Here is a 26,472-nt window from a genome sequence, read left to right as displayed (position 1 = left end):
GGTCAGCAGTGGCACGGGGGATCCCGGATCAAGAACCCTTGGGAGGGGAGCCTGGGTGGCTCAGCCATTAAGCGTCTGCCTTCGGGTCAGGTTATAATCCCAGGGTCCTGGGATCGAGCCCCACATCAGGCTCTTTGCTCCGAGGGGAGCCTGTTTCTCCCCCTTCCTCTCCCCCTGCTTGTGTTCCCTCTCTCGCCGTATCCCTCTCTGTCAAATAAATAAATAAAATCTTAAAAAAAAAAAAAAAGAACGCTTGGGAGACGCAGCATTACCCTGCTATCGTGTGTGCATGAGGGAAACTCATGCCGGAGCACAGTCCGTGTGCGTCCAACAGTTCCTTCCCACCCGGGGACGTGCAAGGCAATTCACAGGTGATGAATTCAAGCCCCTTCTAAGTGTGGACACGGCTCTGGGCGTTTCTGATCACATGTTTCACCATTCCTAACTGGTGCCTGTTCTCATGGCCCTCACATCCCAGTAGAGGAAGGCAACACACAAGTAAAGATTAAAATAATTCCTGATCTCTATGAGAAAACCCAATACTATAAATATGGGACACTGCACTCAGCTGTAGGGAGAGAAATCTCACTGTGATGCCGGCCGGCGGGAGCCTGTGCTCCTAACCCTTCTGTGTGCTATGACTCCTCGGTGGTTTGGTGGAACCTACAGCCTCCTTCTCAGGGTTTAACCACAAAAAATAAAATGCAGATGATTAAAAACCTTACACTGTACTGCAGTTACCAAAATAGTCCATGTCTTTGAGACACAGATGTGTGTATTAATGCGGCAAATGATGAGCTCTCACAGCAGGACGGATGAGCACGGTCGTTTCTGAGCCTGATGCACTCAAGGGATGTTTTGAAAGGGCATCAAGAACCGAGTGGCGGTCACTCTCTGGAGTTCCATGCTCGATGAAGTCATGGACGCGGCCCTCGTGAGTGTGCCCTATTGCCCACATCCGTAACCAAAGCGACTCTTATGGTCAGATATTCGTAAAAATAAAGATTCACTTTTAAACCCATCAGCGTTCATGCAGCCCTGACTCTTGACTCTATTAGGGACCCCTGGACTCCAGGCTGGGACCTCAATTCCAGAGCAGGTGACCTCTGCTGAGAGACTGTCTGCATTTCTCACCAGTTCCCTGCAGGGCGTGAGCTGTCGACTCATCCAGGAGAGCGGGGACGTCTCATCCCCAGAGCCACATGCTTTGACCCCGCAGACCTCCGTGGTCCTGACCACCTGTGCTGGGATGAGCCCTGTGACCGCAGGCTATGTGGCTGCTGAGTCTCCAGTGCCCTGCTGCTGCTGGTCACTGCCGGGTTACCTCTGAAGTCTGACCTCTCCCTCCCTTCTCTGTGGGGCTTTTCTGGCACTCACCATGGTCGTCCTTTTTCTAAAACAGAGTTTGCAGAGTTTTGTCTGCCTTCTGGCTACACTCACTTCTGACAGGCCTGGTGGACCCATCCCCCTACCATGTGAGGTCCGGTAGCAAAATGCTGATTTCCCAATTTGAAGAATCAGGCAGGACGAATTCTCTCCTGCCCATGGGAGGATCAGCTTTGTGTTCTACTCAGGCCTTCAACTGATTAGATGTGGCCCACCCAGACAAGGGGGGGCAGTCTGCTTTCTCAATCCTATTGATCCAAACGTTCATTCAGCAGAAAGAAAGCAAACCTCGCAGAAACATCCATGATTGTGTTTGACTAAATATCTGGCCCAGTCAGGCTGACACACAGTCAATGATCCTAGGTGAGATTTTCCAACATTCCTCATAATGACAATGCTTCATCCTCTATCACCAACGTGGAGCAGAAGGCCGCCAGCCACTTGCAACACAACGGGAAGGACGTGGGGGTAGTAAGAAGTCTAATTCTCTTCCACTCATGTGCCATGTTTTAAAGGATCATTTTCATAAAAAGCTAATTCTCCAGAATCTAGAAATCTAACTAGAAACCATTTTTGTATAAGTTCAAATTTGTCGTATGAAATTGTCTCAAGTGTTTCTTGGTACCCAGAAGCAAAGAACGAAAATTTGAAGTTACAAAAGTAACAGATCAATTATAACTTTTAAGTGTGTTTTAAAGACGATATATGTGAAATTATTAAGTCTGCATAATCAATAAACTGAAATGTACGGACAGGAGTTTATGGTTGTGTTCCTCCCATTTCCAGTGTGAGGTTTGTTTTTTTAAAGATTTTTACTTATTTGAGAGAGAGAGAAAGAACGAGTGGGAGGAGTGGCAGGAGCAGAAGCAGACTCCCCGCTGAACAGGGAGCCCCATGCGGGACTCGATCCCTGGACCCCGACGCGGGGCTCGAACCCCGGACCCCGGGATCACGACCGGAGCCGGAGGCAGAGGCTCCACCGACTGAGCCACCAGGTGCGCCACCAGTGTGAGTTTATGTTCTATGTCATAATAAGGAAAGAGAACTAAAAATTCACTTTGGGTGATCTGATTTAACAGCATTGTTACAGGATTTTTTTTCCTGAGAGAGCAAAATTATTTTTTTCAATGTTCTCATGTTTTGTAATATTATGAATTTAAATAACTTGTCTAAGTTATTAAAAAGCATAAGTTATAAAGCATAACTGTAATGCTTTTTAAACTAAGAAGTAAGGATTAAAATCCATAGTATCAACACTTTTACAACCTGTATAAAAGACAGTGTAAACACAGACTAGTGAATATGGCTGTAGCCTCACGTCGTGGGCATCTAGTATCTCTACATCTTTGAAAGAGAAGCACGTTTTTTAAAGAAACAAAAATTGGGATTTTGTTGTTTTAATAATTTTTTTTGTTAGAACTTTTCTGATCACGGAGTAGGAGCTAACAAATTATTTTTTTCGAAGATTATGTTTATTTATTTGTTTGAGAGAGAGCACAAGTGAGGGGGTGCAGGCGGGGGGGGGGGGAAGCAGGCCCCCTGCCGAGCAGAGAGCCCGATGTGGGACTTGATCCCGGGACCCTGCGACCATGACCTAGGCCAAAGGCAGAGGCCTAACCCACTGAGCCACCCAGGCGTCCCAGGACTAATGATTTTATCTTGGCATCTACATTGATTAGGAGAATGAATCAGAGAAGGCTTCCTGGAAGAAAGGATCTCTGAGTTGCATTTTAAGCAAAGCTACGGAGGACAGAGCCTTTGCTCCCTGGCAACAGGAAACCGAGAGGCTGGCAGGAGGGCACACCGGGGCTGGGCTGTATCTTTTATTACATTTAACTGCATTCTATGTATTTGGGGGACTATATTTTTAGAAAGAAAATCAGACGCGTGTGGAGGCTGGGGTGGAGCGAGGATAAGTCCAGAGACGGCCGCTCGCTACTCCCACCGTGACGGACAGAATGTCCCCGTGGGTCTCCAACCGCACCGCCGCGCTCCCACCTGCTCCAGTCGTCCCCGATCTCAGGTAGGGACGGAGGGACAGGGTCGGCCACAGACAGTCGTACAGTGTAAGAATCCGGACTGAGAGTCTGGGGTATGTGGGTCTCCTCTCCGTCCTGCTGGGACTCAGCCTGTTGGCCGGTTTGGAGACGGAACGGAATGGAGCCCACAACCGGGGGTCACTCGCTCTGTGGTCCCCTCCCCCCACGTCAGTGCCTGGGTCTGAGGGAGGTGCAAGGGTGGCTTGAACACGGGTTCCGAAGGGGACAGCGCGCTCACCCACCGCCTGCCTGGGAAGGGGGGCCCCTCCGCTGCATTTGGTAACTGCGCAGTGTCGCCCCCAGTCCCCAGGGCTGGGACCGTCTTGTGCCTGTTTATCCGGGAGGTCCCGGGCACACGTGGGTGAAGTTGATAGATGATTCTTGACTGTCGTCCAAGGGAATCAGGAACTTCCCATCCCACAGATGATGCCCCACCTTTCCGACGTCCAGCCTGCAATCCGGACTGCTACGGAAACACAAGTCCACGGGGACAGCAGAAGCCCCACGGAAGACTTGGCAGAGACACCATCAGGCCTCCAGAGATCTTGGTGCCACGGGCCACCTCATAAAGGAGGCGAAAGTCTTCGCGGTCGGCCCTTGCCCCTGAATTGCCCATGCGCCGATTCCTGCGGCCACACAGCTGGAGACGAGCCTTTGGCGGGAAGTCTGATCCTGCGGTTGTGGGAAGGGGGGCCTCCACGTCCCCTTGTCACAGCTGAGGGCTTCTCAAGAGACCCCCGTCCGGCAGCCTCCGCGGGGCTAGGTTTCCTGTCATCTGGAGGAGTTTGGGTTCACGACAAGGACTAGCTTCACGTACCCAGCAGGGTGACAGGTTCCCCATGCTTTAGAGGACACAGACATCTACTCTGGGCTCGGGGTACCTCGTCCACCCAACCCTTCCCCAAGGCCCTCAGTCAGTACTTTCTATAATATTTACAGGATTTAGGATCACGGCATCATGATCCCATGACGGCAGACAGGAGGATGCCCACACCCCCAGATGTCCACAGTCTTGTTCCTGGGCCCCGTGTCACCGTCCACGGCAGAAGGCACGTTGTAGGCGTGATTAGGTTCAGGGTCTGGAGATGGGACCATCCCTGGGTTGAGTGCAGGCCCAATGTCATCCCAGAGTCAGAGAAGGGAACGTGGGGACAGGGACAGACCGAGCTGTGGCTGGGCGGCTGAGGAAGGCAGCTGAACCCTGGAGGCCCCAGGTGCTCCTGGAAACTGGAAATATGCTGTACACTGAAGGACAAGTTACTATTGAACTATAAACAACAAAATAAAAATAAATTTATGGTTGTTTCCTCTGTCGTGCTTTGTATGGATTTTCCCTTTGTTTTAATAACTTCTAGAATCAGTTGTGACATTTGTTGAAAAAACTTTTGACCCAGAGAAAAATCATTATAATCTAATTTTATGGCACTTTCCTCCATGGTATCAATAACGTTCTCTCTCCAGAAAGATCAGGTGAAATGCATATTTAGACAAGTAAATCTCTCTGATAAATCATTTCACAGACGAGGAAGAACCCATGTGTGAAATGAAAGATGTTTTCAAAACCACTTCATTGAAGGACAGGACAGTAATCAGGACACAGTCTTTCTCCTAATGAGAGACACAGCAAAGGACAGACGTCTGTGGCTGTGGGTCGCCCCACAGAGCACGCGCCAGGCCCCACGTGCGTTCCCCCGGGACCTGAGCAGAAGGCCACGTGCCCTTCAGGGTTCAACACAGCTGCCCTCCAGTGCCCCCAGACAAGCAACACGCGCTGACGGCATCGATTGGTCGATGTTGAGGGCACGGGCTGCTGAAGCGAGCACCCATCCACGGGCGTTTAAACCAGAAAGGCCCACACGTCCCAGCGTTCTCAACACGCTTTCACGCCTCTATCGCACAGTTTGTGACTCCGAGCTGCGTATTTCGTTACACGAATGCATTTGTTCTAGGGGAGACAACCCAATCCCACCAACTTCTACTTTTCAAGCTTGCAAAAAGAAACATATTTAAATAAATCTTAGGTTTCCAGATAATCACTGTAAATTTGAAAATCGTTTTCTATTTTTTTGGGAATTATTTTCAAGAGACAGTTGTGGAACCATAGAAGAAAATCAGTTTGTCAAAATGCTCTCTCTTCACACACACGTACACCCCCGCGCCCAGAGGACCGGGGTGAGAGGTCAACGTTGGAATGCCGCCTTCTGAGTGTGTTAGGACGGAACGACTGCCTGAAAGACAGGGAGCCCCGGGCCGACCTGGAAGGTCGGGGGCATTTACGTTCTGTGTAGTTGGAAAGTTTCTCCCCTCTACCTTTGTTTTTCTACATGAGGACTCTCTGTTTCTTAGTATTTTTTCAGTCTCACTAAACGGACTGTTGCCGCCTGCTCAGTTCTATGGGGGACAGGAGCACACACAGCGCTTGGGGTGATGCGGGCAACGGAAGAGTGAGAGACCCTCTGCTCTCGCCTTCTTCAGAACGGCACTCTGTGCTGGGAATCTCCCCGAGTGGTTTTTGCTTCCTCTCTTAACCCGATTCTCAGACCCTCCCCTGACCCTGGCACGGCCCCACAGCCCCAGCCTGGAGGCAATCTTGACTCCGTAACCAGGCCAACATCCGAGACAAATCCAGACTGGAAGCGTGTTTTGTGATTTATCTGGTGCCTACATTTTGGGAACACAACAATGTACTCGGGAAAATGATATGTACATAAATTAGAATTTCAGTCTGGGTTCTGCACCGGTTCTTGCATTATCTCTATGCAAACAGCTTTATTTTTCTTCTCCCATAATGACAGCCCTAAACACAATGAAGTCATTTTCTACTGGGTAATTACGGTTGCAAAGCCTTTCTGAAGACCATCAAAGTGCTCACTTGTCACTCGCTCATAAGAGACATTCAACAAACACCAGCAGAGATCAGCCAACATCTATGAAAGTGTGTTTTTTACAATGCGGGGGTTACGAAGCTCACCACTTCCCTACATTTGGAACGTGGTCATTTCCCACGAGGGGCAGAGCGGGAAAGGCGGTCTGTGACTGCGCCGAGGGGAGGCAGGGACCTCCTGAGATCCGGGGCACGTAGGAGGAGGGCCAGAGGCTCAGCCCCGCCACCCACAAAGCCCGCCGTGATGACGCCCCGGTAACTGCCGCCGCCCGGCCCACGTCCACGGAGCACGTCCATGGTGCTGGCCTCTCCGTCGCCTCGGCACCCTGCTGTGGGAACCAGGCACCCTGTGGCCCAGTCCACTTCTTTGGAACATCTTAAGCCTTCACGGTCAAAACACGTCACCAAACCCCCCCTTGGGTGCCACAGAGCCACAGAGAAAGATTGCCGAGGACCCACGCGCCCTTTGAAAACTAGTCGCTAGCTCCCTGCACGAATTAGTCATCGCGACCGCTTCTTCTGAGCACCGAGAGTCAGGAAGTCAATAAGCCTGTGGTCCGGGAGGGCCGGACTCCCGGGGCGAGGCCTGAACGCAGTTGCTCTTCTCCCACGTCCACGCTCTCCCACCGCACGTTCTTCCCAAAGTGCGCCGACAGCGGGTCCCCTGCTGCCTGCGGGCCGGTGAGACCCCCTTCCTGAGCTCCCTGTCCTGCCCCAACTCTGGTCCGCGCTCATTCGCCCGACAACATCCTTGCCATTTTCCCACACTGGTCCCTTTCTAGCTCTGCCCGGAGTCAGAGGACCTCGCCCCTCGCCACGGCTGCTTCTGAGCTCGGGGTGTGCGCAGCCCCGACAGCACTTCCCGCGCACCGTGTCGCGTGATCTGTCCGGGCCGTGCATACTCGTCGCGCCACCCAGGCGGGAGCAGAGACACGAGCTCTCATGCACTGATGTGTAGTCCCGGTGATGGACGTTCCCCAGGTGGATGCGGTTTTCCAGAAGAACGCAAGCCCACCATGACACCTAACCACAGAGTGCGGGGACGGTCCGTAGACCTACGCGAGTGACAGATCTGCTCTGAGCACGGAGTCATGTGCATGAACTGCTCAGACTGGACGCGGCGAGGAGGGAGGCCGGGGGTCCAGGCGCGACCCTCAGGTTTGACCACGACCCAGTGAACCTCAGGCTGAAGTCACGATCACCGTCCGGATGTCAGCGCGTCAGCCTGTTTCCTACAGAGACCCTCACGGAAGCTGCACCGGATTCTTTTAAAGAATCTTGGTACTAAGATCGCACCCTGAGCAAAAGAAAGGTCAGTCGTGGAAGAAACATTTCCAACCCCACCGCGAGTGTGACGACGCGCCGAGAGCCACTTGGCAAAGGTACGGAACCTCCGCGGAGTGTCGCTCCCCTGCATGGAGGGGCTGCGCTCCTCTGGGAGGGCGAGTCCAAACTGGCCCGAACGGCTCTCGCTTGGGAGGCCAGACGGGCGCCCTTACCTGCTGTGGACCGGATGGTCGCGGCGGCGTTGGGGGGCGTCGCGGCCGGAACACACTCCTCGTCCTGCGAGTAGCCGGCCTGGATGGCCCGGAGGTAGCTGTGGCTCCTGGTTCGGAAGCAGCCGGGGAGGTCGAGGGCGTCCATGGCCTGCGACTCGGCCTCGCTGAAGACCGACTCACACACCGACTCGAACTGCCCGTTCATCTCCGCCTCGCTCATCTGCAACAACAACGCACAGTCGGTGGTGAGGCCCGGCCGGTGATGGCGGCCGGGTCCGGCGAGAACGAGAGAAGACAAAATGCACCCGCCCCCGGCGCGGTCTGTGCGGCGCCGTTCCCGGGAGCCGGGCCGTGCGGGTCTGTCAGGCTTAGGGGCGTCTTCCTGGGCTATTTCTTACCAAGCACTATGAACAACCGTCAGCTCCAAGACTCTCCTGAAATTCCGTGCAGCCCACGGGAAGCCTGATGGGGGTGGCGGCCGGGGGCAGCAGGTTTACGAGAGGCCGAGAGCATGCGAGGTCAGGGTTCAGACGGCCGTCCCCCTCTGTGCTGGCCCCAGCGCCTCTGTCACCTCTCCAGGCTGTTTACAGCAGCCGGCTCCAGGTATAGGGGCCACAGTCGCAAACACACACTCAGTCTGCTTCTGGGCATTGTCATGGAAACCCACCACGCGTCTGGCTGGTGGGGTTTTGCCTTGTGCACCCCAGCTCTGTTGCTGTTGGGCTGGGACAGGAGGAGACTCGCCTTCTTGGATCATTTGGCAGGGAAAGGAATGATTTGCAAGCCCGCAATGTAACTTCCAGGTCGAGAGTCATCCTGGGAACCTCAAAGTTCCAAATATATCAAAATAAATCTCCAGGCTTTGGACGGGGGTGGGGGCACGTGCACACACGGTCGTGACCGTCGGGTTGACAGGAGGGCCTTGGTGTGGGGTCCGTGACGCTGGCTGGGGACACACTTGCCCTGAGTTCCCAGGGCTGATACTCATGAATTTGCCCCAAGACCAACTCGCAGTTTTAAATGGGATCCAGGGAGGTGGAATGCAGTGCTAAAGGCAGCTTGGAGGGAGGGGGTGGGAGGAGAGACGAGGATTTCAGGAATGAGAAGCTCACAGTGTGCGGCTGCCCCCTGGCCTGAGGACCGGAGGCTCTCTGGGTGGCTCAGCGTCAGGCTGAATGGGCCGCTGAGGAGGGAGCCCTCTCCTGCTACTCCCACAGGCTGGGTCTGCCCCTTGCGTGAACCCTGTATGGCTTAACAGGTGCGTATACGTGGGACGAAGCCGATGGGTGAGGGCCGAGGCCCACGGGAGGCCGGGAGGGTGAGTGTGGGCTCCGTGCACAGTGGGGAGGCACCGGGTGGAGGGAGCGCCTCCTGGGTCTGCACTGTTCCCAGATCGGCCCCCGTCCCAACCCTCCTGCCCTAGGCATTCAGAGGGGCTGGGGCCAGACCCTGAGACACCTGTCCCACTTCCCAGGTGGCTGCTCCCCGCTGAGCCCACGAAGGAGCCCGGCAGCGACTCGTCCCCAGCACGTTCCTGCACCGCCGGCTGCTGCGTCCACACCCATGCCTTCCGCAACCCTGGGTGGCGCCGACCGATGGGCACGAACAGGTATGGTCTCAAACACCAGGTCTGTCGCTGTCCTCAGACCATTCACAGAGTGAAAGCAGGTAAAAGACCCCGACCACCCCTCTCACAGGGAAGCAAACGTGGTTTTTTTCTAAACTCTCTAACTGTACACCGGACTGCGGCTTCTTTGGTGTCACCTCAGGTTCTCGACACACTAGAATAAAGGCTCCTTTCACTCAGCAGAGCATGCTGAACCCGGCCTCTGGTGGTAGAGATGCTGGGGGACGGCGCCCGGGGCCACAAAGACCCACGGCGTAAGGGGAAGAGTCTCCGGGTTGTGCGGCAGAAAGGACCAGAGGGAAATAACAGGTGAGAGTGTCAGTGTGAACGGCCTGTGGGTTCCTGAAGCTGGAGCGGGACAGACAGAGCCAACACTCCCATCACCACAGCCCCAGCTCCTCGGAGAGCGGCGCACGGCACACACACGTGCTGGTTTGAAACACGGCATTTTCAACGACACAGTCTATCAAAAAGCCTTAGATCGTTTCCTATCATTTATGTTGAAGATCCACATTAGACAGCCTGAAGAGGCCCAAATCTGAGCGGTGTGGCTCGCGTCCGGTGGCAGGATTTAGCGGAAACCCTGCTCAATCCCACTCCCTCCTTTGGGGAGAAAACCAGTTTATAGACCAAGGACTAAAATTTCAGTGAGGGCCACTTGCTGGCACTCACAGCCACACAAACACTTCCGGGAGGTTCTAGAAGGGAAGCTGTTGTTTCTCCCAAGCAAAGAATTGGTCGAGAAGAATCTTGAACTTCGGTACAGCGAGGAACCGAAGTGACCTGCTCTGAGAGCTGACGTGTTCACTGAGACCGAGGGAGGCTCGGAAACGCAGATACAATGTCACGCGGGGACTCGAACCGAGGCTCAGCCCCTGGAACCCAGGAGGACATTAAGCGTCAAAGTTATGGCGACAACCAGTGTCCTTCGAAGTGTTCTCGGTCTTCTTTTGTGAACTGTAAACTCGGAAACGCAGCTTCCGGAGAACGTGGGCACCAAGGAACCAAAGCAGGCAACATCAGGAAAATGGGGGATGACAGGGTGAATGTCCTGCATGTGGCCGGGAAGCCTCGCAGAGGTCGTGACAGATGGCACCCCTGAGCAGGCACGGCGGGGTGTGGCCACGGAGACCTGGGCCTGGTGTGGGCCAGTGGGAACGGACGCCGGTGTGGCCACTGTGGAAAGGGGGTGGTGGGTCCTCAAGAAATTCAAATAACTACCCCAGGACCCAGCACGCCACGTCCGGGTATCCACCCATGGGCACAAAGCAGGGACGAGAACAGTGATCTGCAGACCCACGTCCTCCCCATTACTATTACAGAGCAGGTGTCAGACCCCTCCGTGGGCAGGACTATTACTCCGTCCTGCCCACGGAAGAGTCTGACACCTGCTCTGATGGGGAGGGACCTGGAGGGCAGGATCCAAGGGAAAGAAGCCAGGTGAGGATGGACACAGCAACTCCATCCGTGCGAGGTCCCCGGAGCAGTCAGTTACACAGAGACACCGAGACGGCCGTGCCAGGGGCTGGGGGCAGAACTGGGGTTCTGCCGAGTTCTGGGGATGGACGGGGGAGGCCTGCACAGCACTGCCGGGGCACTGACCACCACCGACCTGTGCACTCACAAATGGTCCAGATGGAACACTCTGCTAGGGATGTTTTACCACAATTTAAAAAAAAAAAGGCTACAAGAAAACCCAGAGTCCAGGTGCACGGGACCCCGTTCCTCAGGGTGACCTCAGTGACTGCGGATTCCCCAGAACCAGATTCCCTCTTGTACTTAATTCTGTTTCCTTTCGAAACGAAATGCTTCACCAGACTGTCTCGGTAACAGCGTGGGACGGGCACTCTGCCTTCTGTGTCTCCTTGCCGTGTGGGTTCCGTGGACAGCCACGGAGGCCACGGATGGAGGGCCTGGAGCCAGTGTGTGGTGGTGGAGGGTCAGATGAGCTGCGAGTCCCGCTGCGCAGAGGCTGGACATACGCCCCAATCAGCAGATACAATTCTCCGGAGTTTCGGTGTGCGTGTTCCTAGCGGGAAAGCCGTGAAGGCGGCAGACACGGGAGGCTGCGTGGTGACACACAGGCCTCACACTTGCGGCCGCTGCTCTCGCCAAGAAGCACGCTTGCCCACGGCGCCTTCGCAGGTTCTCTGAAGTTGTGAGTTACGAGCCGGATTTCTGCTACTTTACGGAGCCTTCCATACTCGAGATGAGCCTGCTGCATCCAAAGACCTGGGAACGTTCGGAAGTTTCTGTCCAGGTGACAAACGGTTCGGAAGGACAGGCAGGCTGCTCTTCCGTGCTGGGCACCGATGTCTGAAACGGATCTTACTGTTCCAAAAATACCCCTGACACATGTGCTCTAAAAAGGTGCGACTCTTATGGATAAATTGGCTAAAATCATCTTCATTGTTCACAGAGCTCTGTGGCAGAACCGGCGTGAAGAATTTGCAGCTACTTCAATCAGACCCCGAAAGGGAGACTGTCTTCACCTGACCACGATGCGCGATGAGCCAAGGGAGTCCTTCCATCCTCCTGAATTCCCAAACATTTTAGGTTCCACTTATTTTGAAGGTCATATTTTTTTTGGTCTCATTTTATATTTATTCAAAATGATGACCTAAGTTTGTTTCCTTCAAAAGGTCCACAGAAGACAGCAAGAGGCTGTTTTAAGTGGTCACTTTTTTTTTGTTTTCTTTTTTTTTTTAATTTTTTATTTCTTTTCAGCGTAACAGTATTCATTGTTTTTGCACCACACCCAGTGCTCCATGCAATCCGTGCCCTCCCCAATACCCACCACCTGGTTCCCCCAACCTCCCACCCCATGCCCCTCCAAAACCCTCAGTTTGTTTCTCAGAGTCCACAGTCTCTCATGGTTCACCTCCCCTTCCAATTTCCCTCAACTCCCTTCTCCTCTCCATCTCCCCCCAAGCTCACATCCAAGCGTCAGGCCACAGAGCCACGCTAAGCAGGCCACGTTGCTTCTACCCACAGCCCCGTTTGCATGCTCTGCACAGCCCCTGCCGAGGACTCCTGATTCCGCATGCAGAATTCCTTCCCATTTATTTCTTGTCCACGGGCTAAGTGGCCACGTGCTCTGCCTACCACATTTTACCTTAAGGAGGGTCAGGAACCCTTACTTGCCAGCAGTCTGTGTCCCCAATCAGACAGGGACAGCAGGTGTCTCTGGGTCCTCCCTTCGTGGGCACCCAGCATCCAGACAAGCTCCTGGGGCATCACGGAGGCTCCTGGTGCTCAGGCCCAGCCCCCCGGCCTCGCACACTGTTGTGGGGGTCGGGTTTGTAACTGCTTCCATGGCCGCCCTCCCCCGGCAGAGAGGGTCTTCGAGGAAGGAGAGTCAGTTCTTCCATCCGTATGTCCTCAGCCCCCATCGGTGAGCCTGGCGGTCTTCTCAAAGAGCGGAGCGGCCCGTGAACGGAACTTGAATTCGAGCCAGTTCTGATGGGCCGTTGACTTGTGGATTCGGCAAGCTCTCCTGCGTTACGGAAGCTGATTTTGTGTGTGGTGGAAGATAGATTAGCAGGGAGGTCAACAATGCAAAAGGTTAAGTTTTCAGCTGTTTAGAATTAAGTTATTTCGGAGAGTCAGTCAGTTAAGCACCTGCCTTCGGCTCAGGTCATGATCCCAGGCTCCTGGGATCGAGTCCCACATTGGGTTTCCTGCTCAGTGGGGAGTCTGCTTCTCCTCTGTTACTCCCTCGGCTTGTGGTCTCTCTCTCCATCAAATGAATAAATGAGATTTAAAAAAAAAAAAAGAATTAAATTATTTTCTACACTAAAAAAAAAAAGGCTGCACGACAGAAGGAAGCTATGATGACCCAGATCATCTTTTTAAAGGGAAGGAGGAAGAAGTGGGCCGTGAGCCAGCACGCTCGGCTGGAAGCTGTGGGAAGGACGCAGCCCGGACGCAGGGGGCCCCCCTCCATGCGGCCCCAGGGCCCGGCTCCGCACCGCCAGGCCAGGGAACGGCGCGGGTGGTCAGACTATCCCCACCACGGACGAGCGGAAACAAAGGAAACGCAGAGACTGCGCTCCCGTGACCTTGGGCGCCTGGGCCCGCTGCGCTAGGAGCGGCGCCAAGAGCGAGAACAGCCAGGAGACCAGGAGACGGCGCCGGGCGTTCCACGCCGGCAGGAGGCTGTGTCTCGGGCATCCGCAGACGCTCACGGGGAGGGGTACGGTGATGCCACTAAAGCTACGGGGCTCCACGGCAGCTGGGTCACGCCTCCCCAGTGGCCCCAAGGGCGTGTGCCTTCTGTCTGGGGCCTCCATCTTCCTCCCACGGAGAGGCGTCAGGGGGAGACCTGGGGGCCCAGCGGCCTGCCACTTCATACCCTGGGACGCAGCTGTGTCCTTGCAGCTTGCCTGGAGAGGGCTGGGGCTCATAAGGAGTGTCTGACCCCAGCAGTGCCAGGACGCATGGGCAGCTGGCATCTGTGTGGCTCTGGGACCCCTCTGGGGTGGGACGCTGGCCCTCCACACATGGGGTGTGGGCATGTGACAAGGTGACACAGGGAAGGAGGCTGCTTGGGGTGGTGGGGATGGAGGGGATGGGAGAGGGCTGCGGTGCCGTCTGCTCATCTCTGTGGGCAGCTGGGGGGTGCCGGGCACAGACATGAGTCCCTGCTCGGCCCTGAGTGTCAGACAGGTGGCCACCTTGAGACCCGGTTCCTGCCTTGCTGCTTGGCGTCCCGCTCCCCTGCGTCCCCGTGTCCGCGCACAGGCGGGAAGGAGCTCCAGGACACGTGGCCGAGGGCCGGTCTGCCAGGAACCCACAGTGCTCACACCCCACTGGGTGACCCCTGGGTGACAGTAACGGGCAGAGCCATGGCAGGGATGGGGACCGGCAGGCTCGGCAGGGCACTCTGCTGTCCTGTTATTATCAAATGATGGAGGACTGGATGGTCTTATGGTCTTGCTCTAAGTGCTCTCTGGGTTGTGGAAACCGTGGGCATTCTTCCAGCCATGGTATAGACTTGGCCAGGCAGACCGTAATGCAGAACATGGATGTTTGTCGGGGAGGGGGCAGTGCAACCAGGACAAAGCCCACTGTGGTCTCTGGAATGGTGGGGACATCATTCTGGGAGTAAAAGCCCTGTTTGGGGTCTCGTCAGATGAACCGGCAAGCTGGTGTGTCCCAGAGAGCTTGGGGAAGGTTAGCCACGACGAGATGCCTGGAGAGCACAGGCCACACAAGCAACACGACATGTCTTTCTAGTACCTTCCAGGACGTTTCTCCAGGGGAGAGACTTTGGTTAAAGATAAACCCCACCGTTCAGGCTGGTCCCCGGGAAGGTGTAACGTCCCGCCACCACTGCGATCCCAGTGCCCCTGTTGGCAGGTCTAGCATCCGCCCAGACGCTCCACGCACCGACGTGGACTTGTCCAAGGCTCGAGAGCTCAGAGACGCCAGACCCGAGTCCAGCGACTCAAGTTCCAACCACTGCACGGCTGTCGGACGAGCAAGTCTCATGAGGACTCAGTCAGACCTGTCATCTCGCTTCTGCACCGGAGAGAGCGCTGCGTGTTAGGAGTGCGGAGTCCGGAGCCGCTGCAGGCACCACTTCAAGGCGCTCAGGGACACTGCAGTGTTCCTGGAGCATCGCCCCACATGCACTGAGCTCCGTTCCTGGAAACTGCCCCCTCCTCCTCCTCCCCGGGGTGGCGGGTCACACCGGCCGGGGTTTCACATGGAATTACGACAGATTTGCTTCCAGGGCTGAAGCGGCCCTGTCCACTGCTGGGGTGCCGGGGTTCTTCGAAGTAACACTTTTTAAAAAATAAAAATTAGAATTAAAAACTGAGTTCAGCGTGAAGTCTGACCATAGAACTCAGTCATCAGAAGGACTTAGAACTCCAGAGGTCCAGGCCTTCAAAACCAGTGAAGCGCCACGTGCCCACCTGGTCTGCCACTGCTCCAGTCTACAGCGGTGAGTACTTCCCGACAGAGAACGGCGGAAGGACCTGCTACTTTTACCGACGTATTTTTGGAAATCCCAGCTCGGGGTCACTAAAAACATGGCGTCGAGGATCGCGCACGGGTTACGTTCCTGCCACGAGGGAAGCTGGTGGCTGTCACGAGAGCATCTGCAGAGGTGCGCTGTGCACGCAGGGAAACCTGTTCGTTGAGAGCAAATGAGAACCAAGGAAAAGCAGAATCGGACCCACAAACAGAGAACGAGCTGACGGTTGCCCGGGAGAGGGATGGGGGGACGGGAGAAATGGGTGAACAGGAGAAGAAGGTGCAGGCTTCTGGTAATGGAATGCACGAGTCAGGGAGACGGAAGGTGCAGGAAGGTCTGTTACGTCGTGACAGCGGGAACCGGCACGGGACAGCACAGATGCAGTTACACTGCCGGGAGCTCCCCAGGATGCAGAGCGGGGTCCGCCGGTCCCTGCCTGAATCTAATGCGACACTGGGGGTCAACTCGACTTAAACAGAAAAGAGAAAGAAAGCAAATCCTGGAGGAGTCACCCCGTCTGCTGTGAAGTCACCCTGCCCCCTGCCGCAGGTCCTGATGGGGTCCCGTCTGACTCCGAAGTCGTGTGTCGGTAAAGGAGGTGTTGCAACCAGAAGGGAAGCTCCAGTCTCAGAAGAAGCCCGCTGGGAGGGTCCTCCTCCGGGGCGGGGGGCGCGAGGTGGAAGGTGCCTCCTAGAGTGCCCTGTTCAGTTAGTGACCCCTACTGTCATCATGGACCTTCTCCTCGCTGAGCGGGGCGTCTCCCCAGTTAACTCGATAATTACGGTAATCTGGCTGCCGACCATCTGTTGCTCTTTCTATCATTACTTGCAGGGGCACGTGAGGTCAGGCTGCGGTGTGGCCCCTGGCCCCCATCTGCCCGGGGCTGAGGGTTAGTCCAGGATGGCCCTCGTGTGCACTCAGGAATGGTCTGAGAGGGGAAGGTCCACTGGAATTCTCTTTGCAGAAGCTGGAGACCTAATCCTGTTTTTAAAGAAAACCAGCATCTGAGTTGATGGAAGAGGTCGCGTCTGTCTTCAGTTGTGGAACGGGAAAAACCCAGACTGTTTAGTAGAAAAAGTCCAGAGCGCAACTCTCTGATGAGAAAAAAAACTTAAAATGAGCAGCCTCTTGCTTTATAAGGCACTTAAAGCCTGTGGTAAAACCGTCTTCAGCATATTTGAACCCCTGGCAGGCTCGGGAATGCTCCTAGCACATCTGTAAGCAGGAGGGCTTTCTAGAATTACGTGTTACTGGTACTGTTGTTATTACTCTAGTAATAATACTGGCTGGCACTGAGTGTGCACCGACTGTATACTTCTCTTCCCAGAATGAGAGTCAACATCCATCATCCCCCGCCCCTGAGTGAATGTGGGTCACTCCCGTGCCTACGATGCCACGCGTAGCCTTCCCGTCCCCGCCAATGGGGAAGGGGAGGTTCTCGTCAGCTGAGGGACCCACAGGGAGGAAGGGAGCCGGGCTCTGCCCCAGCCACACCCTAGCCACTGCTCCACAGGAAGGGCAAGAAAGCATCAGGGGTAAGCCTGAGACCCATGGGATGAGCTCCTGCACTGTTTTTAACTGCAGCTAGAACGAGTAAGCAACCTGTTTAAAATTTCAGGCATTCAGCTCTTATCGCTCCTACTTGCAGGGCAATTAGAAGCGCCGGCCAGAGCTTGCTTTGCTCAGGTGAACTCTCTGAACAGTTCAGAACAGGAGGGAAGCCTGCTTGGCTCCCTGCGCCTCCAGCAGTCATGCCTCTTGCCCCCGACTGAAACCTCAAACACGGCCACTCGATCCCGGGGCCACGGATCCCACCCGGCTGCGCGAGGACTGAGAAACGGGTCCTGTGCGCCCGGCAAACTCGGCTCCGCACCCCGGATTATTTTCACTTACTGGATTGGCAGAGCTGCCAGTGGGTACCGGGACGGAGAGCCACTGCCTTCCGACCCCGGCTGTCATGCACCTGCCCGGCCCCGCCCCCTGGGGAAGGAAGACAGTCTGAGCTAAGACAGCAAAGCAGGCTGAGACATCACTCCTGACGCAGAGGAGGCCATCGCAGGTGTGGACAACTCAGGGTTCCAGGGTTCCCAGGGGTAGGTCAGAGACAGTTCCAGGCAGGAACGTCCTTCTGCTCATGGCCTTGCCCCCAGCAAGCGGCCACTGTGAGGACACGGCGTTAGAGACCGGACCCTAGGGAGAGGGGAGGGAAGGCATTCCCGACCTGGCTCACACAGCTGGCCTGACTCAGGGTGCTGACGGCTCTCATGTAGCTCTGGTTCCGCGAGCGGAATTTCGGGGAGTTGTAGCTGGCCGAGGGGTCCAGGCCGTGGCCGGCAGGCACGTCGCTTGTAGCTTGCAGGTAGCTCTGGCTAAAAGAGAAAAGAAACGAAGAGAAAAGGTGTTCTGTGAACATGCACACGGAAGGGGCAGAGCAGGGAGGCTCATTCCAATCCACGCCAAGAGGCCGTTGGGAAGTTTCCAGCTGGATGTGTGTCTTTTGGTGGACATTCCAGCCTTAGGTCCACACTGCGGGCTCAGTTACAAATGCAAAGTCGTCAGAAGTAACAGGGGATGCTGTTTACAAAGCTGCTTTGCAACCTGACTGTTCGTGGCCAGGTAACGAAGTTAGGATCCTTCCACGTTCACAAAATGTGCTGAAAAGCACTGTAACTCACAGAGCACAGGACTGGACGTGGCTCCTGAATTTAAGCCCAAAACCTGAGAATCTCACAAAAATCATGTTAGCTTTTGGCAACTTTACACACTCAGAAAAATAAAAGGAAGGCCAAAAGGCTTGCCTTTGGTTGTAACTCATGCACAGTTGCGCGGGTCACGCACTGCAGCAGAGATAAAGCGCAGGCTGGGAGGCCACCCTGCCTCACCCTCACAGTGGCTGCGTTCCTCCAAACTCCCTTAAAAACCAGCATTCTCTGATCCCCCTTCACGCGATGCTTTACTGTGTTTACAGATGGGAAACCCGTGAGGGCTTGTGGTGGGCAGAAAGGTCAACTTAGCTTAAACTTCTGGTCCACTGAATTCCGTTTCAAGTTCTGCAGACCATATTTTGATAATAGAGTAAATATTCATTTTATCTGATCCCAAGCTGCAGTTGTAAGACCAGATGTAGTGAAGCAATCCTCCTAGTCTGGGTCGCAGTGGGAACACCAACAGGATCAGTGCACGGGCCTGGACGTACAAATGGGGAGAAGTACTCTGTTGCTAAGTCTGGCTCCATTGTCAGTTAAAGTTTGTTACTCCCTTTTCGGAGTAAATGCCTGATGTAATTTGTTTTCTCTGTGATTTACTTCTTTCTGTAAAAATGGGTTAGCAGAGAGAAACTTGGCCCCAATTCTAAGTTCTGATTAAGCAGTGCCCATTTATTACAGATTTAAAGTCTGTATTTCTTTCTTTCTTCCTTTTTAAAAAAAAAATATTTGTTTATTTGACAGAGATCACAAGTAGGCAGACAGGCAGGCAGAGAGAGAAGCAGGCTCCCCGCTGAGCATAGAGCCCGATGTGGGGCTCGATCCCAGGACCCTGAGATCATGACCCGAGCTGAAGGCAGAGGCTTTAACCCACTGAGCCACCCAGGCGCCCCTGAAGTCTGTATTTCTGCCAGTATTAATAATACTTATTTTTACATATCATTAGAATATAATTTATATTGTAAATTATTATCATGTCCATTTTTGTTTTAAAACCAGGTGTGTAGCACATTTCAGCTCCCTTCACTGAAAACAAAACAAAACAAAACAAAAAGAGGAAGAAATTAGCTGTCATTCAGCTGGTTCTAATTTTGTAATTTGGGCATCTAATGGAGAGTGGGGACTCCTCGCCTAGACTCCTGGTTTGATCCCACAGCTCCAGGCTGCCAGGGGCCAGGCCTGACTAGCCATGCAAGACAGGTGGGCAAAGCCTCAGGCATGGTCACCTGTCCTGAGTGCGGCAGGAAGTGGCCAGAGTCCATGGGAGCAGTGAGATGCCGACGGACTGCATCCTGGACTGGGCTGCATGTGGGGCTTGGGGTGGCTTGCACAAGTGGGCGAGGTGCGTGTGTGCAGCTGCCCTCCACCCACCCCGGCCAGGGTCTGCGTGCATTCAGTCCAGCATTGTGTGCGGGAGCCTGGAACCCTCCAGCTAAACCCCTGACCTAGGCTCTTGGCCTCACTTCTGACTTTGCAAAAATGCAAAATCTCTGCATCTCCCCTCTCCTTGTTTGCTTTGAAATGGTTCATCTCACACTTCGCATCTCTGCCGGGTGGTGCCGATTTCCTATTTTCTTGCCATATACCAGCTCTCCCTTCTAATACCGCCTCCTCATTGTCTCAGCATTCTCAGATGAAGGGTCTCGGGGCCCCGGAAAGACTGGGTCTGTCTCTGTCTCCACACTTTCAGCTCGGTGGCTGTGAGGGCAGAGATGTCCTCAAAATGAACGCAAGGGACCCTTTTGGTGGCTTCTGGCTGGCACTCACCCCCGAGGATGTCTATGTTTCCAACATGTTTCTTAACACCCCATGATCTCTTTCCTCCAAAGCGGAGCAGTTGTCACTGTAGAAAGCTAAACACATTTTTTCCTCTGAAACATTGACTCATGATGGCTCACGTTTGCTACAATATTGTGCTGGATACACCCGGAAGCATTTGACGTGGCACAAACCGGCCACTGAGTCACTGGTGCCGGCTCACACAGTGTGCAGCAGAGCTCGACTGTGCCGCCAGTCAGCTCCAGGATTCATGCTTTTAGCCCCAAGACTGCAGCTGCTGAGTCAGAGAAGCAGAGAGATATACGGCCCTACATTTCCATATATCTTAAATAGTTCAAAAAACCCCTAACTTCAGCCTCACTAGACTTAAGAGGATTTTTTGGGCAACAGTTCCGTGTTTCTCAATATCACCGTGTCCCAGAGAGCCGGCTGTCCATGCCAATCACACATCTGGAGGCTGAAAATCAGACCTGACGCTGAGGGGCACAGGTGGGGCTCGAAGCCGATGGCGGGCTCCTTCTCCGGCACACAGCGCGCATCCCCAAGCCCCCGGGACCCTCACTCCAGGACAGCCCTGTGCCTCTGCAGATGGTTTCTGCAGAAAGGAATCCCACCTCATTCTGACAGCCCCTCAAAGCCCCGTGGTTATTCCCAAAACCGGAGAGTTCCTGCTTTGGGATCCCGGTTGCCAGGGGGAGAAGCACATCTTCATGTCTAGTTTTGCCCTGGCTTAGAGAATACAAAAAGGAAACCATAGAAAGGCTTCCAGAATAACACAAAGATACTTTTTTCCCCGTTTTCCCCTTCTGAATGGCAGCCCTGCTAGCCCGTCCCGCCAGTGTGGAGGCCCGAGTCAAAGGCAGCCAGAGGGAGATGTGGGGGAGCAGAGGCGGCTTCCCGGAATCCCCACGTCCCCCCCACGTCCCCTTGTGTCCCACCCCTGCATGCCTTGCTGCCGGTGGCTGCCCTGGGTCTGTGGGCTGAACCCCGGGCTCAGGGGCTCCTCCCTGACGTCCGACCCCGTGAGATGGACGGACAGAACCCGGTCTATGCGAAGCAGGCCCTGCCTTCAGCGACGCCAGTCCCGTAAGAAGACTCGGGATCCCCGACGAAGTAGCCCAGGCCTTTCTCTCTGGCGCTGCGGAAGAGCGGTAAGCACTGTGCGAGTTGTGGGAAGGGGAAATCCGCGCCGAGCGTGTCCCTCCCAGAGCCACAGGCACCCTCCATGTCTGCTCCGCACGAGGGGTTAGGAGGTGTGTCTGCTGTCGTGTCTTCCCCTGCCTGGGGCACAGGCTCCGGCCCCGAGCTCAGTCGTGACTGTTTCCTGTCCTTCAGGATGGAGAGGGGCAGGACCCCGGAACAGGCCTGAGCCCCGAGACAGAAGGGGGACACGGAGCGCGGTCGCTGGTCACCCCAGGGGAGCTGGAGGGCAGGAGAGGAAGGGCCACCTGCACCCGGCCCGGAGCGGAGGCGGCAGCGGCCCCAGGCAGAGCCATCAGGGGAAATCCCCACTGGGGAAACGGTGTTGGGGGATTTGGGGCAGAAACTAGATGGCAGCAAAGGTAAAAAAATGGTAGTGCGAGTGACCGTTCTGAACACTTTGTCGAATCTGTCCATGAAGAGGAGCGTGCAGGGGTTTTCTGAGGAAAGTCGTGAGTTTGGGGGATGAGCCACTGTATTTTTAGAAAGTGAGAGTCTATTGTGGGAAAGAGACCCCAGGGGGTGGTGGGAACAGCCCCCCCCCCACGTGAGCATGGCACTGCAGGCACACTGGGCACCCCCACCCCCGTGTTCCCGGTGCCCCACGTGAACGCGGCTCTGCAGGCGCACCTGCGGCAGCTGGCGCTGGGAGCACACGTGGGGGCAGCCTGTGTTCCCGCCCACTGGAGCCCGTGTCCCCGCAGACAGGTTTCTGCTCCCTGTGGGCATCTGCAAAGTGCGGCTCGCAGTAACAGGACCTAACGTGTCGCGCTTCCTGAATATTCAACACGGAAGGCTTAGGGGGTGCCCGACACGTGGGGAGCGCTAGCTTAATGGTGACAAACACCCATTTTCTTTGTCCTCGGAAGGCCTGGATGTGGGTAGAGGACCCAGGGCAGCGGCTCTGGTGTTTGGTCGCCATGTCTCGTCCGGCGGGAAGCTGATAGGGAGGGGGCTGCCCAGATGGGGCTCCATTTTTCCCTGTGAGATTTTGTCCCAACAAAACATTTCAACTGTTTAAACCTTTTTGAAGAGAATAAAAAAGAGATCTTCCCCCTAAAATAGAAATCCCAGAACAGAGCAGTAAATACGCAGTCTGTTTCTACCCATGGAAACCAAGCTGCCGTAGGAAGGGCGGAGCTCTAGTGCACAGCCCAGTCCGCTCTGTGGGTGCGGTGACCCCACATCCTCGTGGGGATCGCGCGCTGTCCTTCGTCCTAAATGCAGGGGGTGACGGGGCTGTCCCTGCGGCTCTGCTTTTCATTCCACCTGCGTATCTTCCTTTGTGACTCGACCTTCCAGCTGCCCCATGGTAAAGGCTGGGTTATCTGGCTTCACGGTTTTGTTCTGTGGGACTTCTCCGTAGGTTCAGACCTTTGTCAGACGGGAGCATGCTCCTTCACTCCGTGGCCTGCCGTCTCCGCTTCTTACTGGGTCACTGGATGAGTGGAAGCGTCACCTGGGATGCTGAGGGTCCCTCTGCGGCACTGACCTGTCTCTTTGCGTGGTTCTTCACCCGGGAGCTCTCAGCTCCCAGGGGACACTTGGCCATGTCCGGGGACAGGGTGGGTTGGGCGGGGGCATCTAATGGTAGAAGTCAGAGATGGGCACAGCGGGCTCCTGACAGGAGACAGCCGCCTGGCCGCGAACATCAGTAGTGCCGGGACGGAGAAGCCCAGCTTACTCCTGGACCAAAATCATGCCGTCTTACGAGCAGACCGTCTCCAGCCAGCAGCACCCGACCCACAGTCTCTTCAAGCGCACGCTGAACGTTCACTACAACAGACTAGACTTGGGGCCCTAAAACGGACCTTAACAAATGCCGAAAGAACAGAAATCACACCACGTGTGCTGTCGGACTGTGACGACATCAAACTAGAAATCAATCACAGCACGGTTTCTGGAAAACCCCCAAGGACTTGGAGGATAGACAACAGTCTTCCAAATCCCTCATGATTCCAAGAGGAAGGGTTTGGACGGAGATGGAAGGACACCCTGTGCAGGGGGAGGGCGGGGAGGCTGGGCTGATCCTCAGCCAGAGAACAGAACGGAATCTCGTCATTTGCGGCAACATGGGTGGACCGAGAGAGTGTTATGCTGAGCGGAGTAAGTGGCCGAGAGAAAGACAAATGGCACAGGGTTTCACACATATGTTGGATCTAAAAAAACAAATGAACAACACACAAAACCCAGAAACAGACTTTTAAGTACAGACAGCAAACCGGTTGTTGCCAGAGGGGAGGGTCGCAGGGGGAGTGAGTGATGGGGATTAGCCGTAGGGACTGCAGATTGTACGTTCCCCAGTTGTCCATCCATGGTCGAAAGAAATACAGTTGGGAAGGGGCGCCTGGGGGGCTCAGCTGGTGAAGCGTCTGCCTTCGGCTCAGGTCATGGTCCCAGGGTCCTGGGATCGAGTTCTGCGTGGGGAATCCCTGCTCAGCAGGAAGCCTGCTTCCCCCTCTCCAGCTCCCCCTGCCTGTGCTCACTCTCTCTCCCCCTCTCTGTCAAACAAACAAACAAACAAACAAATCTTCAAACAAAAAGAGGAAGAACTACAATTGGGTTTTGTATATTTTGCTAGCACCCTGGCCTCAGTAAATGCCATTATTTGTTCTCGTATTTGTTTTGTACTTTCCTTAGGTTTTCTGTGTGAACAATCTTGTTGTCTGAGAATAAACAGAATAAAGTTCTTCCTTTTTAATGTCGATGTTCTTTATTTATCTTGCTTGCCTTATCTTGCTCGGCTGTCGTCCACTCTAATGTCAAATAGGAATGATGAGGGTTGATGTCCCAGCCTTTACCTAATCTTAGATAATCTTAATATTTATACTGGCTCTACATTCTATGCAAACATCCTTCCTCCTTCCTCCAGCTGAAGGAGCTCCCTTTTCTCCTGGGTTTGCTGAGAGCTTTCTTTTCTCCGCATGTTTTGATACGATGATAACACGTTTCTTCTCCATTTGCTAATGTGGTGGATCCCTTCACTGATATTTATTTATTTACTTCCTTCCTTATTTATTTATTTTAAAAGATTTTACTTACATAATTGAGCGAGGGAGAGCGAGAGCGAGAGGGTGAGCAGAGGAAGGGGCCGCGGCAGAGGGAGAGAATCCCACGCGGACTCTACCCTGAGCACAAAGCGGAGCCGACCTGCGACCCCAGGACCCCCACCGGAGCCGAAACCCAGCCGTCAGACGCACAGCGACCGCGCCACCCCGGCACCCGCCCTCTCTGACTGATAGACGCAATCAACCGTGCCCCTCGGGAACGAGTCTATTTGGTCACGAAGAAACTGTGCGAGCAGTTTCTTTTTATACATTATTGGATTTGGATTGTTAATATTTTGTTCATTTAAAACAATTAGTAATTGCCTCTGTTTGGGTGAGGTTTCAGTACCAGACTTCCACGGGCGGCATAAAATAAGCCGAGAGGGACCCTGCTCCTTCGCCCTCAGGGTACTGTGTCTGGGCACGACGGGGTCGCCGCCTCCTTTCGCGTTTTTTTTTTTTTTAATTAAATTTTTTATTTATTTTCAGTGTAACAGTATTCATTGTTTTTTCACCACACCCAGTGCTCCATGCAATCTGTGCCCTCCCTAATACCCACCACCTGGTTCCCCCACCCTCCCACCATGCCCCTTCAAAACCCTCAGCACGCGTTTAATGGGATTTACCAGTGAACAACGGCAGCCGGAAGTTTTCTTTGTGAGAATGTATGTTTTGAACAATGACTTGAACCTTTTTCCTACATAATGCAGTTGTACACATTTTCTAGTTCTTCTGTGTACGTATGTTTTTCAAGGAATTGGCCCAATTCATAGAAGCTGTAGAATTCGTTGACGTGAATTTGTTTACTGTTTTCCCTAATTTTCCTTTTAATCTCTGATGGATCTGTAATCACTCCTTTTTCTATTCCTCATATTTGCAAAATGTATTTTATCCCTTTCCCCTTTTTTAAAGTGATCAGTCTTGCTAAGGGTTATCAACTGTATTAATCTTTTCAGCGAAGCGATATTTGTTCTTCAGTTTTTCTTTATTGGTCATTTTATATTTTTCCGATGTTCCTCTTTACTATTCCTTCCTTTAGCTTGGATTTAATCTGCTCTCCCTTTCTTTGCTCTTTAAGGTGGCGGCCTAGATCGCTGTTCCTAAGCCTACTGTCTAACAGAAACATTGAATGCGTGTGGAGGCTGCCTTAGCGGCTCACACAAACCTGCACACGCTGGTATCCACTGTTACTCCGTTCTGGACAACTTACGATTTCCCTTGCGACTTCTGTCTTTGACCCGGGATTTATCCACAGGTCTGTGATGAGCTTTTCGAGGTGTCGTACGGTACCTTCCGGCGCTCGAATCACACGTAGACCAGTCCACTTCTCGCTATTCTGTGCGTTACTGAGGCTGTTTCTTCCCCAGCATTTTACCTCTCTTTTCTTCAGCTTTTATATCCGTTGATTTGTTTCCAAATACCAAGACTTCCCCTTTGGCTTTCTGTCTGCCCTTAAGCAGCAAACTTCTCGCGGCAGGTCAGGTGCTCCCGTCTCCGAAAGGTGAGCTGGTTCTTCCCACCGTCTGTTCGCTCGTCAAGACCAGCTTTTCCTGTGAGACACAGACCCTTACAAGAGCTGCTTTCAAGTTCTTTTTGGGTCATCCAAACATCTGCGTGTGTTTCTTGCTAGTGAGCCTCACTTTGGTACAACTTTGCACGGCTTTTTCCTTCATCTTCCTTAGGTACAATGGATGTTGTTGACAGAGACTCTGGACCCTGTTATCTTCCTCTGAAGAGTGTTGATTTCTGGGCCAGGGGGTCGTCCTGAACTGTGAATGCGGGGATTTACACATTCACAGGATGGACCCGTGGAAAGCCCCAACTGTTCCCTGAGTTTAATATTCACCATGTTTTAGGTATCTTGCTGTTTTTAAGACACCACGAGTTGCTAGACTTTAATCCCTAAACATTTTTTTAAAAAGATTTTATTTATTTATTTGACAGAGAGAGATCACAAGCAGGCAGAGAGGCAGAGAGAGAGGAAGGGAAGCAGGTTCCCCGCTGAGCAGAGAGCCCGATGTGGGGCTCGATCCCAGGACCCTGAGATCATGACCTGAGCCGAAGGCAGAGACTTTACCCACTGAGCCATGCAGGCGCCCGAATCCCTAAACTTTGAATCCTCTTCAGAGGGCAGCAGCTGAAAACGAGGCTCGGATCGGGGCCAGCAGCTTTCACACACATGTTGGGGTTTCCCCACTATGGTTCCTTGGCTTCCGTGTTGTCCCCATCCCCTCATTCTTCTTGCCACTCTGGAAACCCCAAATCCTATTCATTAATATCCAAATTCATGACTGCAGCCCTTCGCTTAAATTCTTACTGTCCC

General features: G+C 54.0%; 1 protein-coding gene across 1 annotated transcript in view; it reads right to left on the bottom strand.

The window, feature by feature from the left end:
* Positions 1 to 26,472, bottom strand: part of DLGAP2 (DLG associated protein 2) — a gene marked incomplete at its 3' end in the record, with an annotated part of 768,810 nt that overhangs the window by 43,031 nt on the left and 699,307 nt on the right. The window contains exons 8-9 of the mRNA XM_080794969.1: positions 17,640 to 17,787; positions 7,809 to 8,028 (exon numbers count right to left, since the gene is read on the bottom strand). Of these exons, the coding sequence (XP_080651095.1) occupies positions 7,809 to 8,028; positions 17,640 to 17,787 (368 nt within the window). The remainder of the gene's footprint in view (positions 1 to 7,808; positions 8,029 to 17,639; positions 17,788 to 26,472) is intronic.

The sequence above is a fragment of the Martes martes genome, assembly GCF_963455335.1.
Source record: "Martes martes genome assembly, chromosome: 2".
Classification (NCBI taxonomy): Eukaryota; Metazoa; Chordata; class Mammalia; order Carnivora; family Mustelidae; genus Martes; species Martes martes.
This window is presented reverse-complemented; position numbering and strand designations above follow the sequence as displayed.